This window comes from Delphinapterus leucas, chromosome 16, assembly GCF_059928025.1.
Source record: "Delphinapterus leucas isolate spDelLeu-1000000601 "Yukka" chromosome 16, BTC_Dleu_Yukka2, whole genome shotgun sequence".
NCBI classification, from domain to species: Eukaryota; Metazoa; Chordata; class Mammalia; order Artiodactyla; family Monodontidae; genus Delphinapterus; species Delphinapterus leucas.
The window spans coordinates 10,508,457-10,524,838 of NC_143144.1; the positions used below are offsets into that span (position 1 = coordinate 10,508,457).

The window sequence follows — 16,382 nt, forward strand, 5'->3', positions numbered from 1 at the left end:
TAAATATAGGTGGATTAGATGCTCTGTGGATTAAGTCGGCAAAGGTGTTTAAAAAAGCTCAGCATAGTCCCTGACCCATGGTCAGTTCCTAATAAATGGCAGTCGTCGATGAGTTGGTGGTTGATATTTAGTGAGCTTTTCAGTGTGATTCCAGTTTACGTTAGAGCAGTATTTAATGGCTAAATAAAAATGTTCGTCTAGCTTTTTCCCAATGGGTTCTCATTAATTTTTCTCACATCTCATTTCTGTGCCCCAGAGTTATTGACTTAGGAGTCATGACTCCATGTGACAAGATACTGAAAGCTGCTCTCGACCACAAAGCAGGTACTGTGCAGCTGTGCTCCTGGGCATTTCAGTAAATACCATTTCCTCCCATTGTCTGTCTATCAGTGAATAGCCATGCCCCAGCCCATGTGGGATGGTGGGACATTCAGACATTCAAGTGCTAGCTCTGCCTGGGGGTGCTGTCATTGCCGTTTATAATGGAGGTAGAAGGGGTGAGCAGGTAACCATGAAACTCCTCTCTAGCTATGAGGAAGGGGAATGGGGACAGGCTTCTTAAATAGAGAACAGTTTTATTGGATTTTTTTCCTCTGTGTGTAGTTGCTTTTATGTTTCTTCTGACACTGTGACACGTTGAGTCTGGGAAATCATGAACTAACAATTGCGTGGCTTCCCGAAACTGTGGCAAGCATATTCAACTTGAAGTTGCAAATCATATTTACTCCTGAAAGCAAACAATAAATTGAAAACCCCAGTCAGAAAAGAAGCCTCAGAATTAGAAATTGGGAACTTATCTTCTGTCTTGTGGTCTTTATTACAAAGTTTTGAAAATGAGTCTTCATACTTTTCCTCTCATCCTCCTTCTTACTGTCCTTTTTTCTCTTTTTTTAAATAATAGATATAATTGGCCTGTCAGGACTAATCACTCCTTCCCTGGATGAAATGATTTTCGTTGCTAAGGAAATGGAGAGATTAGCTATAAAGATTCCGTTGTTGATTGGAGGAGCTACCACTTCGAGGTAAGTCATGCTAATGAGCTTTGTGCTTCCCTTAAATTCTCTTAAATGCCAGTGTTTAAAAACAGTGATAAAACCCGACTTTTTTTCTTATGCATAGTGCATTGGCTCCTTATTATATAAATACACGAACTTTCCAGCCTTCACACCACGAGAGCCAGAATCATTTGGGGGCCTGCTGCAGGAAACTCCTCTGTCATCTACCCCCTCTCCCTGTTTTTGGATTCCTTTGGCCTGCAGTCCTCTTTTCCTTCATCTTCTCACCTCCCATTCAGTTCCTGAGACTTCTAACGAACACTTATCCTCTTGAAATCAAACTGAGTGGAGAAGCTGTGTTTTTTGGTACAAAAACACTGCTTGAACTTTAGCCCACTCTCTGTCTTGAAGCAGGTATCTGACTGAATAATTACAAGTTCTCTTGAAGAAACTCCGACCTTGTAATAGTTGAGATAGAAAGCTGACCTAGAGAGAATGAATCAGAGGATCACTTTGGGAAGTTGTTTCTGAAAGAGAGACCTTTGGGGAACCTTTGGGTCAAATAATTTAAAGAGAAAGTTCAAATTCGGTCACATTATTATTCAGTTTGTCGGATTTCTCCTGGGGTCACGATCATAATGATATTTGGTGAGAGGTATGTTAATTATGGGTATTAGACTTTTAAAAAATTTTTATTTTATATTGGAGTGTAGTTGATTAACAATGCTGTGTTAGTTTCAGGGGCACAGCAGAGTGATTCATTTGTACATACACGTAGATCCATTCTTTTTCAAATTCTTTTCCCATTTAGGTTGTTACGTAATGTTGAGCAGAGTTCCATGGATATTAGATTTCTCATGACACATTCCTTATGCCCCATGTAGTTCACTTTGGCAGGGAGCAGTGCCCAGGAGGAGCATTGACCTTGATGGTCACACAAGCATGCAGTTTACTTTTCTGATACAATATACAGTAGATGTGGGACTAAAGCTATTCCAGAGTTCCTTTCACTCTGGAAACAACTGTATGTTAAGCCATTTGTATTAGGGATCTCCACAGAAACAGGATCAGTAAGGGGTGTGTGCGTGTGTGTGTGTATCTATATAGGGGGTGTGGGGGAAGGGAGGGAGAGTGATGGATTTTAAGGAACTGGCTTATGCGATATGGAGGCAGGTATGTCTGAAATCTACAGGGAACGTGGGCAGACTGGAGGCCAGGCAAGAGTTGCTGTTGTATCTTGAGTCCACAGGCAGTCTGGAGGCAGAAGGCCTTCTTCCTCAGCGACTGCAGCCTTTTCTCTTAAGGTCTTTAATTGATTGGATGAGGCCCACCCACACGGAGGACAATCTGCTTTACTCAGAGCCTACTGATTTAAATGTTAATCATATCTAAAAAATACCTTCACAGAAACATCTAGATTGTTGTTTGACCAAAAACTGGGTACCATGGCCTACCCAAATGGGCACATAAAATTGACCATCCTTCCATTTATAACCTGAATGGACCATGTTCATGAGTAGTCAGGGTTCTATGTCATGTATCCACTAATTACTTTTCATACTTGAAGGACTCAGTAGTGTGGCTATTGTTGCTCACATTAGAAAACTAGGTTTGTTTTTCCACGAAGGACTTACCCACTAGGAAACTGGCAGATCGTTCTCCAGGGATATGACCAACCATCGATAACTGAGGTTTCAGTGAGCATGGTTGTGGGTAATTGATGATTATAGTGTGAATATTCATTAGCTTAGCAAAGAGAATGGTAAGGGAATCTACAGATTATTGTCAAAATGAAAGACCTTTTAAAATCATCGTTGTAAAAGAGGATAAATAAATACTTAAATGAGCAGATGTAATGAAATGCATTATGAGTTATGTAAATGTGATGCTGGTTTCCAAATGAGAACCACTTTATGTGGACACTGCACTTGGGAATTCAATACCAGGAAACCACATATTGCTACTTGTGCAAGTTGGAATGTTACCAATAGTTAATTCTACTATATCTCTTACCAAGTAAGAGCCACCAGATTAAAGAGGTTTCTTAAAAAATAACCGGAAGTAACATGACTAACCTCTCAGGATACATCATTGGCAAACTTAGCCATAAAGGACTCTTATGGCTATGACTCTATACCAGTTATAATCTGGTATATCAAGTTAAAATTAATCAGATCAGAAATCACCCACAGTCTTAGTGCTATTGTAGAATATCTGTTCTCATCTGGGAAACTAAATGTGTTCCTCCAAGGAGAGAGAAATCTGGATCCCATGACCTCCCAAGGTCTCTTTAACTCTCTGATGTTTTGTTTCTCAATGAGCTTTTCTGGTTCTATTCTCTTCCATGCCTGTTGCAGTTTCTGAAAAATTATTTAGAAAATAAAAGCCAGTAGTGGTGCTTCCAGGTAACCATCCCCTTCTCCATTGTGGTGCAAGAGCAGCCTTTGAAAAACAGATTCTCGTGCAGCCTCCAGGAATGTCAGTGTAAAATTCCCCCTTCTGCCTTCATTTTAAAGTGGTGACAGTGGGTGAGATCTCAGACGTGGAGGCTTGCTTCGTCAAGCCCTCTTATTTAAGTAAGCACTTTTGCTAAGTATAGCACTCATGTAGAAAAGTACACAAGTCACAGGTAAACAACTTGATGAATTTTTTAAAAAATGAAACCACCCATGTAATAACCCCCAGATCAAGAAATAGAACATTAATGACACTCTGGGAACTTCACTGGATCCCCCGACCTAGTCATGCTATCTTCTATCACCACAGTTTGGTTTCGTCTGCATTTCAACTTTGTGTAAGTGGAATCCTACTGTACGTATTCATTCTTCTGTGTCTCGCTCAACATTATGTCTTTAAGGCCTAAGCTCATTATTACAGTAGTGTTTTTGTTTTTGCTTTTTTTCCCATTGTGGTATAATATTGCATTGTATTATGCCCTCTGGCTTATTTATCCATGCTAGTGTTGGTGGACATTTGGGTTTTTCCAGTTTGGGGCTATTACACGGAATGCTGTTATGTATGTGTTTCTGCCCTGAAGCAGACTTGCTGGGTCACAGAATATGCATATGGTCATCGGCATTAGGTATTTTTTCTAAAGTGATTGTATTAATTTATACTCCCACTGGCAATTATGAGATTTCCAATTATTCCACACCCTTTTCCGTTTTATCCATTTTAGTGTGTATGTAACAATATCTTGCTAAGGTCTTCATTTGTATTTCTCTACTGACTAATGATGTTGAGTACCTTTTCATGTGTATATTGACCACTTGGATATGCTTTTTAAATCTTTTTTTTTAAAATTAGGTATTCTGCCTTTTTTTTTCTTTTACTGATTTGTATGCATTCTTTATATTGGAAACAAGACTCTTTATCAGAAATATATATTGCAAATAGAGTTTTCCAATATGGCTTACCTTTTGCTGTCTTAGTGGTATTTTGGGTAACAAAAGTTCTTCATTTTCATGAAGTCTGATTTATCGATCTCTTTATGGTTAGTGCTTTTCGCATCTGTGTAAGAAGGCTTCTACCCTAGGAGAGTCAGCTTTGCTAGAAAGCATTCGGGAGTTTGAATGTCTCAGAAGTCATCTGAGAACGCTTATCGTCACCTCCTACAGACCTATGGAGGGCTCAGCAGAGGCCCAGTTCTTTCCTTTGCTGTTTTTGAGCAAATGGAGGCTCAGGAGTTCCAAATTCTCATGAAAGCAGATCTGTGAGGGGAATAGCAGCATGGCTTTTCCAAACCTCAGGGGCCTGAGGTAGGTAGCATGAGAGAATTAGAACTGTACCCCCAAGACACGAAATGAGGCTTGAGGATGGATCCTTGGAGAGGCTGAAAGGTTTATACAGATTTGGGGTCATATGTGGGTAGAAATCTGCTTGGAATGGCCCCTTTTAACCTGTAGCTATAAGAGACTAGAAAACTGAATATTCTTCTGTCTGTAATACAGATGGTTTTGTATCACAAACTAGAAATGACTTTAATGGAAATCTGGCCCTTTTAGCTACAGAACTTCTCAAGGGCACAAGTCTGGCAGTTAGCTCTCAATTTTTAACTGGTTTAAAGCCAATAACTGCAAAGTGTCTTTTTCAATTATCTTTTGTGTAGTTTAAACTTGGAGAATTCAACAGGAAGTCACATTGCTCAAAGCTGGAGGTAATTTTCTGAGTTTTCTGTTTTGTTTTTTTTTTTTTAACTGCTATGAGGTAAGGTGCTGAATTACATAACTGATAATATTTTCCTCTGTATAGGATTTCAAGGAATGAATTTTACATGCTAATCTCACTCCTGATTCCATCTTTTTTTAAAAATAAATTTATTTATTGAATTTATTATTTTTGGCTGTGTTGGGTCTTTGTTGCTGCGTGTGGGCTTTTACTAGTTGCAGCGAGCGGGGCCTACTCTTCGTTGCGGTACGTGGGCTTCTCATTGCAGTGGCTTCTCTTGTTGCGGAGCACAGGTTCTAGAGTGCAAGTGCAAGGTGCAAGGACTTCAGTAGTTGTGGCTCACGGGCTCTAGAGCGCAGGCTCAGTAGTTGTGGCGCAAGGGCTTAGTTCTGTGGCATGTGGGATCTTCCTGGACCAGGGCTCGAACCCGTGTCCCCTGCATTGGCAGGCGGATTCTTAACCACAGCGCCACCAGGGAAGCCCTCCTGATTCCATCTTAATTTTCCCATCCTTATTTCCCATTTTCTCTCATTTTTTCTCATCAAATTTTAAGTTTTGGTTATGCTGCATTTATGTAAAACACTAGTTCTGAGATAAGGTATGACATGAAATAAGTGCTTGGAGTGCTTGTTCTTTTTTTTTTTTTTTTTTTTTTTTTTTTTATTGCGGTACCGCGGGCCTCTCACTGTTGTGGCCTCTCCTGTTGCAGAGCACAGGCTCCGGACGCGCAGGCTCAGCGGCCATGGCTCACAGGCCCAGCCGCTCCGTGGCATGTGGGATCTTCCCAGACCGGGGCACGAACCCGCTTCCCCTGCATCGGCAGGCAGACTCTCAACCACTGCACTACCAGGGAAGCCCTGGTGTGGTAATTTTTTTTTTTTTTCGGTACACGGGCCTCTCACTGTTGTGGCCTCTCTCGTTGCGGAGCACAGGCTCCGGACGCGCAGGCTCAGCAGCCATGGCTCACGGGCCCAGCCGCTCCGCGGCATGTGGGATCTTTCCAGACCGGGGCACGAACCCGTGTCCCCTGCACCGGCAGGCGGACTCTCAACCACTGCGCCACCAGGGAAGCCCTGATGTGGTATTTTGTTTGTTTATTTTGGCTGCACTGCGCGGCATGGGGGATATTAGTTCCCCGACCAGGGATGGAACCCTCACCCTCTGCAGTGGAAGCGCAGAGTCTTAACCACTGGACTGCCAGGGAAGTCCCCGGAAGCACTCTGATAGCTGGGCAAGCTCAAATTTCATACCTGTGCTCATCCAGCTTGGGCAGTGTTTGCGTTGGAAAGGAGCACTTTGATTTGTTTTGTTTTGTCTTTTTAAATCATGAAATCCATCCATTTCTTCTCAGTTCCCTTTCCCAGGAGATCATCAAAGAGAGAATGGCCAGAATTACACTGAGAACCCTTGGATACTTACTAAATATCAATTATATTGATTTAAACATTGTAAATTTTACTGGCTGTCTTTAAAAGAAATGTCACAAGTTACGTCAGGCTTAAAACATTGTTTCCTGGGGGAACTTCATGCAGAAGAAAGACTGAGGTATATTTGTGTGTCTCAAGTTACTAAGGAAGCATCTGAGGAAGAGGACGCATACAGAGTCTAACTTGTGTTTTGAAACTGGAAGCAACACCTTCTTTATAACTTTTCCTACTGTTTGAAAATTTTCACCCCCTCATAGACTACCCAAGATATTTTCAGAATCTTCGGTCCCCAAACACACAATAGGCACAAAACGGGTCCTGAGGAGGCAGTGGTGTTCGTTAGGCTGCTCCAGAGCCGAGATGCAGCTCCCCCTGCTGGTGGGCCTCCCAGTCCAGAAGGCATCTCCTGCGCTAACTGGCCTAGGCCTCAACTTCCATCTCACAGCCCAGTTCTGGTGGATTATGGCTTTAGTCCTTTGCTTCCTGTTTATGCACAGAAATATGCTTAGAAAGGGGACAGGTGAAATGTTAGAGGTCTTGTCTGTCTCATTATGAATAAGTCTTTAGAGCCTTCCCTTAGAAGCCTCTTAAAAACACACTTACACAAATAATGCACCTTTAATATTCTCTTGGTTTTTAAAAATTACCTCAATAATCCACACTTACTAGAACATGTCAAACAATTCAGAGGAATGGAAAGTAAAATTTAGTCTCTCCCTTCCCACTTTCAGCCCCAGTTCTAACCTCCGTATAACCAGTGCTGACTCTTTGATGTCTGTTTCTCTGTGTTTTCTAAATATACAGACACTTATATACAAGTTGGTTGGTTGGGGCAGGTTGAGGGTGGTAGTGTTTTGTTTATTTTTGGCTGCATTGGGTCTTCGTTGCTGTGTGCAGGATTTCTCTACTTGTGGCGAGCGGGGGCTACTCTTCGTTGTGGTGCACAGGCTTCTCACTGCGGTGGCTTCTCTTGTTGCGGAGCATGGGCTCTTGGCGTGCAGGCTTCAGTATTTGTGGCACGTGGGCTCAGTAGTTGTGGCGCACGGGCTTAGTTGCTCCGCAACATGTGGGATCTTCCTGGACTGGTGCTCGAATCCGTGTCCCCTGCATTGGCAGGCAGATTCTTAACCACTGTGCCACCAGGGAAGCCCTGTTTTGTTTCTTTTTTAAATAAAATTGTATTAAACATACTGTTTTGCTACTTTAGTTTTTCCTCATAAAGTAGCATATTCTGGACATCTTTCCAAATGAAAATACATTTTAGTTGAGGAGAAAGAATATGAAAGTATCTGACTTGGGGAAAGCTGCTGCTACTTTAAGGGGGAAGGAAGGAGGAGAAAAGACTGGGAACACTGTCCATCTTGTGGAAACTACTGTTGTCACCCTTTTATGTGGAATTGTGGCAAAGTCCACACTTCTGTCCCAGCTTCAGGGTCCTGGTTTAACTACAGTAGCGGAGGGTGTATACATTTTCAGTTCTCACTTTAATGTTATGTTCCGTAATGAAATAGCAGATGTGTAGCCTATGCTATTGCTATAAACATTCAGCAATCAGAGGGCAATTTTGCGGTAAAATTAGGTAATTTTAAGGATTAAAGGGTGTTTCTTCCTCAGAACTGACATTTTCAAGTTTGGCAAAAGGGATTTGGGGCTGAGCTAATGTTAGGATAAGATATTGTTGCTTTGGCCTCTCTGTGTTACTTTGTGTTGAATTTATTTACGGTCCAAGGCTCCTTCCTACAAGTACAAGGTGGGCTTGGGGTGGAGAGGTGTTGGTGTCTCCCGGGGGCAGGGAGCAGCAGCTGGGGAGTGGTGACCCGTGGCTCCTGCCAGTGTCTGCTTCTCCAGGGCTCCTGGCTGGAGGCCCAGCTCATCTGCAGGAAGAAACTCCACTTGACCTTTATGACAGCAAAGTGCTGTGCCCGGGCCGGTTGGTTCCCTTACTTCAGACAGGCTGCTAGTACAGAGAGCTGAGGACACCATCCTTCTCATTTTCTCCTAGGCTTCTTTGTAGTCTGGGCCAAAAATCCATGCCTTTTCCCCCTTGGCTTCCCCCTCTTAGGGTGGGGAGAAAGTCATTCTCATTTTCCAAGGCAAATTTGGAGTTCAATATTTATAAGTACCTTGAAATCTTTCTCTGGAAAGCACTGTAGAATCACATTATCTCTAATGGTTCTGAACAAGACTTGTGTAGGAACTGTCAGCCCTGACGGATATGTTTTTCTCCCTAACGCCTCTTTTCAGAACCCACACAGCAGTTAAAATAGCCCCAAGATACAGCGCGCCTGTGATCCACGTCCTGGACGCATCTAAGAGCGTGGTGGTGGTAAGTGTGGGCCTCGCGTTGTTTCAGAGCTCCTGTGAAGGGAAAACAGAGAGCGCTGAGAGGTAGAGCTCCTCTGAAGGGGCAACAGAAAACGCTGAGATTTAGTCAGAGCTGCTCTGAAGGGCAACAGAGCTCGCTGAGAGTTAGAGCTGCGTTGAAGGGGCAACAAAGAGCACTGAGAGAGCTTCTCTAAGGGGGCAACACAGAGCGCTCAGATGTAGTCAGAACTGCACTGAACAGGCAACAGCGAGCGCTGAGCGTTAGAGCTGCTGTGCAGGGGCAACTGAGAGCGCTTAGAATTAGAGCTGCTCTGAAGGAGCAAACAGAGCGCTGAGAGATAGTCAGAGCTCCTGTGAAGGGGCAACAGAGAGCGCTGAGTTAGAGCTGCTCTGAAGGGGCAACCGGGAATGCTGAGAGTTAGTCAGAGCTGCTCTGAAGAGTCACAGAGCACTCTGAGAGTTAGAGCTGCTGTGAAGGGGCAACACAGAGCGCTGGAAGTTAGAGCTGCTGAGAACGGGCAAGTGAGAGCACTTAGAGTTACAGCTACTCTGAAGGGGCAACACCGAGCGCTTGAGAGTCAGTCAGTGCTCCTGTGAAGGGGCACCAGAGATCGCTGAGAATTAGAGCTGCGTTGAAGGGGCAGCACATAGCGCTGAGCGTTAGAGCTGCATTGAAGGGACAAGAGAGAGCGATGAGGTTTATAGCTTCTGTGAACAGGCTACTGAAATCTCTTAGAATTAGAGCTGCTCTGAAGAAGCAAACAGAGCTCTGAGAGTTAGAGCTGCTGTGAAGGGTAAACAGAGAGCGCTGAGATTTATTCAGAGCTGCACTGAAGGGGCGACAGCGAGCGCGGAGAGTTAGAGCTGCGTTGAAGGGGCAGCAGAAAGCCCTGAGATTTAGTCAGAGCTGTATTGAACGGACAACAGAGAGGGCTGAGAGTGTGTCAGAGCTGCTGCGAAGGAGCAACAGAGTGCTGAGTTATAGCTGCTATGAATGGGCAACAGTGAGCTCTGAGAGTTAGAGCTGCGTTGATGGGGCAACGCAGAGCATTGAGAGTCAGGGCTGCTGTGAAGTGGAAACAGAGTGGTGAGAGAGCTGCTGGGAAGGGGCAACACAGAGCGCTGGCATTTATTCAGAGCTGCTCTGAAGGGCAACAGAGCGCTGAGAGTTAGAGCTGCGTTGAAGGGGCAAGAGAGAGCGATGAGGTTTATAGCTGCTGTGAACGGGCTACTGAAATCGCTTAGAATTAGAGCTGCTCTGAAGAAGCAAACAGAGCGGTGAGAGTTAGAGCTGCTGTGAAGGGGCAACAGAGAGCGCTGAGTTACAGCTGTTGTGAAGGGGCAACACACAGCGCTGAGATTTAGTCAGAGCTACACTGAAGGGGCGACAGCGAGCGCTGAGAGTTAGAGCTGCGTTGAAGGGGCAACAGAGGGCTGTGAGTTGAGGGTATTGCCCAAAACCTTCTATTGGTTTTTGTTTTTAACATTTTTATTGGAGTATAATTGCTTTACAATGGTGTGTTAGTTTCTGATTTACAACAAAATCAATCAGTTATATATATACATATGTTTCCATATCTCTTCCCTCTTGTGTCTCCCTCCCTCCTACCCTCCCTATCCCACCCCTCCAGGTGGTCACAAAGCACAGAGCTGATCTTCTGTTGAATTGTACTAGAGAAATGTGAAAAAATATCCTTGGGCTCGTGTCGTGGTCACTGCGGGTGTGTGCATTGCCGGAAGGAGGACGGGTGTGTGTGTCCTGTGTTTTCCGGCACCACCCCCAAGCCAGCTGCAGCAGTGCTGGCCTGAGTAATAGGAAGGGTGCCAGGACACTTGGACCTTGACACCAACCCAGAGAGAGATTTCAGCCATTGACAAATATTTACAAACATGAATGGGCACTTCTTAACTCTGTGCCAGAGATGAAAGGAATGCAAAAATTTTTAATCAATTTTATTTGAAGTATAGTTTTTTTACAACGTTGTGTTAGTTTCTGCTGTATAGCAAAGTAATTCAGTTATGCATATATATGCATTCTTTTTAATAATGTTTTGCATTATTTAATATATTTTTAACATGTTTATTGGAGTATAATTGCTTTACAATGGTGTGTTAGTTTCTGCTTTACAACAAAATGAATCAGTTATACATATACATATGTTCCCATATCTCTTCCCTCTTGCGTCTCCCTCCCTCCCTCCCTATCCCACCCCTCTAGGTGGTCACAAACCACTGAGCTGATCTCCCTGTGCTATGTGGCTGCTTCTCACTAGCTATGTATTTTACATTTGATAGTGTATATATGTCTGTGCCACTCTCTCACTTTGTCACAGCTTACCCTTCCCCCTCCCCTTATCCTCAAGTCCATTCTCTAGTAGGTCTGTGTCTTTATTCTTGTCTTGCCCCTAGGTTCTTCATGACCTTTTTTTTTTTCTTAGATTCCACATATATGTGTTAGCATATGGTATTTGTTTTTCTCTTTCGACTTACTTCACTCTGTATGACAGACTCTAGGTACCTCCACCTCACTACAAATAACTCAATTTCGTTTCTTTTTATGAGTAATATTCCATTGTATATATGTGCCACATTTTCTTTATCCATTCATCTCTTTTTTTGTTTCGTTATGTTTTTTGCGGTACGTGGGCCTCTCACTGTTGTGGCCTCTCCCGTTGCGGAGCACAGGCTCCGGATGCGCAGGCTCAGCAGCCATGGCTCATGGGCCCAGCCGCTCCGCGGCATGTGGGATCTTCCCGGACCGGGGCACGAACCCGTGTCCCCTGCATCGGCAGGCGGACTCTCAACCACTGCGCCACCAGGGAAGCCCCCTCATTGTAGTTTTGATTTGCATTTCTCTAATGATTAATGATGCTGAGCATTCTTTCATGTGTTTGTTGGCAATCTGTATATCTTCTTTGGAGAAATGTCTATTTAGGTCTTCTGCCCATTTTTGGATTGAGTTGTTTGTTTTTTTTGATATTGAGCTGCATGAGCTGCTTGTAAATTTTGAAGATTAATCCTTTGTCAGTTGCTTCATTTGCAAATATTTTCTCGCATTCTGAGGGTTGTCTTTTTGTCTTATTTATGGTTTCCTTTGCTATGCAAAAGCTTTGAAGTTTCATTAGGTCTCATTTGTTTATTTTTGTTTTTATTTCCATTTCTCTAGGAAGTGGGTCAAAAAGGATCTTGCTGAGATTTATGTCAGAGTGTTCTGCCTATGTTTTCCTCTAAGAGTTTGATAGTGTCTGGCCTTATATTTAGGTCTTTAATCCATTTTGAGTTTATTTTTTGTATGGTGTTAGGGAGTGTTCTAATTTCATACTTTTACATGTACCTGTCCAGTTTTCCCAGCACCACTTATTGAAGAGGCTGTCTTTCCTCCACTGTACATTCCTGCCTCCTTTATCAAAGATAAGGTGACCATATGTGCGTGGATTTATCTCTGGGCTTTCTATCCTGTTCCATTGATCTATATTTCTGTTTTTGTGCCAGTACCATACTGTCTTGATTACTGTAGCTTTGTAGTATAGTCTGAAGCCAGGGAGCCTGATTCTCTTTTGCATTATTGAATATAGGACATTGAATACAGTTCTCTGTGCTATACAGTAGGACTCTGTTGTCTATCTATTCTCTGTATAAAAGCTTACATCTTCTAACCCCCTCCCCCTTGGCAAACACCAGTCTGTTCTGTATGTCCATGATTCTGTTTTTGTTTCATAGATAAGTTCATTTGTGTCCTATTTTAGATTCCACATATAGGTGATATCATATGGAATTTGTCTTTCTCTTTCTGATTTACTTCACTCAGTATGAAAATCTCTTGGTCCATCCATATTTCTGCAAATGGCATTATTTTGTTCTTTTTTATGGCTGAGTAGTAAGGAATGTAGAATTTTTTTTAATGACCCATTTCCAGGTAGAAAAACGTTTAATCTGGAATGGGCCAGTTGACCCTACCCAAGGGCAGAAAAGCATTCACAGATATATGTTGAAAACACAGAATTTGGTAAATATAATAAAGAACTTACCTAAGTGGTTTTTCCTGCTTTTCTCCATCAGTGAAGCCTAACATCGTCTCTTGTTATGTGTTTCATTATTTTCACTGAATAATGGGATATAATAGGTTGTGGGAATCTGAGTGACCATGTGGTCCAGTGGTTTCCAAGTTTGTTTTAGCCACAGAAACCTTGTTTGCAAGTGATGTCTCCCCTGAAAACTCAGTAGAATACAAAGAAGAGCAGCCCCTTCCACCCCTCATCCCATTCCTGGTTCTCATTGAAAGAGCGCAATTTAAGCACCATTAATCTAGTCCAACCTTCACATTTGCAGGCGAGGGGCCTGGTGACTTGTGACACTACCAGGCACTGTCACGCAGCCTGGACCAGGGCGACACATTTCCTGAGCCATCTTCCAAAGGAATTCTTTCAGATCTTTGAATTTACTTATATGAAAATTATACAATAATCGCTAACATTATTAAATATTTATAGTGTACCCAGCACTGTGCTAAGTTCTTCACATGGATTTTTTATTTTATCCTCATGAGGTAGATACTTTCATTATCCCCATTTTAGAGGTGAGGAAACAGGAACTAAGAGATTAGTCACTCTTGAGGCCACACATCCCTGAAGCAACAGGTGTGGATTTGAATGCAGGTGCTCTTACTCTGTGAGGCGTTAGTTAAACTTGTTTCCATTAATATTTAATGTCTCCTTTATTAAGAAGGATAAAATTAAATCGGGCTGGAGCCATAAAATTGCAGTTATTTAAATTGCCATTGAGATAGACTAACGTGCAAATAAACTACATTTCTACAACTCAATTTAAAAACAATTTTTTGGATCTTATATTTGGATAGTGTTTCGTAAAGAGGTTATGTCAGGTCCATGGTTGAGTAACCAGTGAGCCTCTCTTTAAGGCTTATTCCTGTTTTCAAATGCTAATGAATGACTGTGAACATTTCCTGTTTAGAGACCAGGCGTTGGTCCCGTTTGCATGCACAGTGGTAACATTGACCCCACAGGTTGGGGAAGACTTCAGCTGGGAATGACTTGGTCCCTTGATTCTCTTCCGAGGCCACTCCTCCACCGTCTGGAAGAGCTAAAGCCCCGTGGACCCAGCTGGAAGCCAGCAGAGGATGAGGCGTGGGTGTCTGTGCCTTTTACCGTTTGGTCCAGCCAAGCAGTCGACAGTAGTTGGCTCTTCTCATATACAAAGAAACAGCCACCTTTTGAAATTACTCAGACATAAGTCTGATGGCAAATCATTTGGGTAATTGCCAGTGACACATTTCGGGAGTCAGTGGTACAGTTTGTTTAGGTTGATTTGTTTAGATTGATTGATGGTTCAGAGTCTTTTGATCTCACTGCAGTGATCATGACGCAGGTTCACACTCTAGCTACTGTCTCATGTATTTATTTGAAAGGTTCCAAAATGTGGCAATTACATACATAATAGTTGGAGATTTAGACCAGATGATGGATGCCCCCTTACTTTCTTTCCTTTTTTTAAAAAATAAAAAACAAGATGTGAATATTCAGTCCTCTTTAAATTAGAAAATAAATTTTCAGCATATTCCCACCGTAAATTGTGCTGCAATTTGCCGTGAGAAAGAAAAAAGAAAAAAAGGAAAAGTTCTACTATGTCTGATGGTTGGCAAGAAAACACAGGATGGACTCTGGTTTTGTGATGGAAGGACCACATAGATTAGCCCATATAATTGGCCATGAGCTTGTTTCCATTGAGCAAGTCAGCCTGGGCAGGGAGGGGCCTGTCACCGCAGCTCTGGCAGCAGGAGCTCCACGGGGGGTGTGGAAGGGACCAGCCAACAGCAGCAACCCCTTCCATTTACCCAGTAGTTCCTGTGTTGGATGCTGTCAAGTTCTGGAAATCGGGGGGTTACTTTCTCAGAGTTTAAATTCTAGCAGAACGCAACAGTGTTTTAAAACAGTGATTGCATGTACTTTGGGGGAGCTCAGGAGCAGACATCCTTTCTTGTTTTCATGAGCTCTGCTGGATTTCCTAAATGGGGACTCCATTGAGGTGAGGTTCACATAAGACTGGGAATTACTCTAGTATGCATACCATTTGGGAGCCTGTTTTTAGGCTTATCACAAGGGCCTTTACTGATTATATTTCTTAATAAAGTGATTTGGTTTTATACTAACTCACAGCTGATTGGATTTTTATTAGAGATACTTAGACAATTCACACAGAATTATAGACATTTAAAGCTGATGGGCACTTTAGCCATCATCCAGCCGAACTTCCTCCATTTCAGATAATGGTATTGAACTTCCCTGCCTTTTTGTGTGTGACAAAATCCTGCTGGAGGATGCAGGGTTGGGACAGTACTGTGATTTTGGAACTGATGTGAACAGCAGCAGCCATTTCCTCTTCCTTTGTGATTTTATTTTGAGCTTTGGTGGCAGCTATTCTACCTATTTGGTAATCATAGTCATAAATACTATTTAGCTGATTCTAGTTTTACAGTTTACTGAGTAGCCTCACTTTTCTCAGATGATCAGTTTCCTTTCTTATTTTAGCACAAGCTCATGGTTGACTATGAAGATCAGCCTCATTCCATCAGCAAACATTTGTGAGGATGCACCTTCTACGTGCCGGGCCCCACGTTAGAAGCCAGGGGCACGAAGGTGGTTAAGGTGCAATCCTACCCTCACAGGGCCTGTCCTCTAGTCAGGGAGGTAGATGCCTAGGCAGATGCTGGAAGCCTGTGGTAAATGCAGTGATGGAGAGATGAACAGAGTATCTTTGAAACCCTGAAGAGGGGGTAGTGTGTTTTGGGGCCCCAAGACCACCCCCAGTTTCAGTGATTTGCTAGGACTCACAGAACTCAGAAACACTTTTATACTCACAATCACGGTTTATAACCATGAAAGGATACAGATTAAAATTGAGTGGAATCTAGAAAAGGCCAGGCACCAGCATCCGGGTGTCTCTCCCCTCAGAGTCATACGGACAGAGCTTAATTCTTCCACTAATGATGTGTGACAGCATGTATGGAGTGTTGCCAACCAGGGACGCTCGCCTGAGCCCTAGTGTCTTGGGCTTTTATTGCAAGCCAGTCACATAGGCAGGGCTCCCCTGTCTGACCTGTCTGAGTACCTTAGGGGGTTCTCAGGCTTCAACCCCTCCAGAGGTTAGATAGCACGTAAGCCAAGTTCCCCCATAATTCACCTTGTTAGCATAAACTTTCTGGGATGGCCTGAGGCCCCAGGTAGACAAAGACATTCTTTATCAGGCAGGATATTCTGAGGGCTTAGAGTTTATCTCCCAGGAGCGGTCAAAGTCCAGTCTCTTCTTTGTAACGTGCAACATTGGAGCATCCCAGGCCTGCTGAGTTAACCCTTTACTGTAAAGCCAGGCAGGCATTAGCACAACTGGTGAAGGGAGAGGAAATGATGTTAGTATGGGAAGGCTTCCTGAAGGAGATGACCCTAGGACTGAC

General features: G+C 43.2%; 1 protein-coding gene across 2 annotated transcripts in view; it reads left to right on the forward strand.

Annotated features, from left to right (window-relative positions):
* The window catches only part of MTR (5-methyltetrahydrofolate-homocysteine methyltransferase), a 114,293-nt gene that overhangs the window by 85,902 nt on the left and 12,009 nt on the right, over positions 1 to 16,382 (forward strand). For both annotated transcript variants that reach the window (XM_022553110.3, XM_022553111.3), the window contains exons 23-25: positions 257 to 324; positions 902 to 1,022; positions 8,834 to 8,915. In XM_022553110.3, the coding sequence (XP_022408818.1) occupies positions 257 to 324; positions 902 to 1,022; positions 8,834 to 8,915 (271 nt within the window). The remainder of the gene's footprint in view (positions 1 to 256; positions 325 to 901; positions 1,023 to 8,833; positions 8,916 to 16,382) is intronic.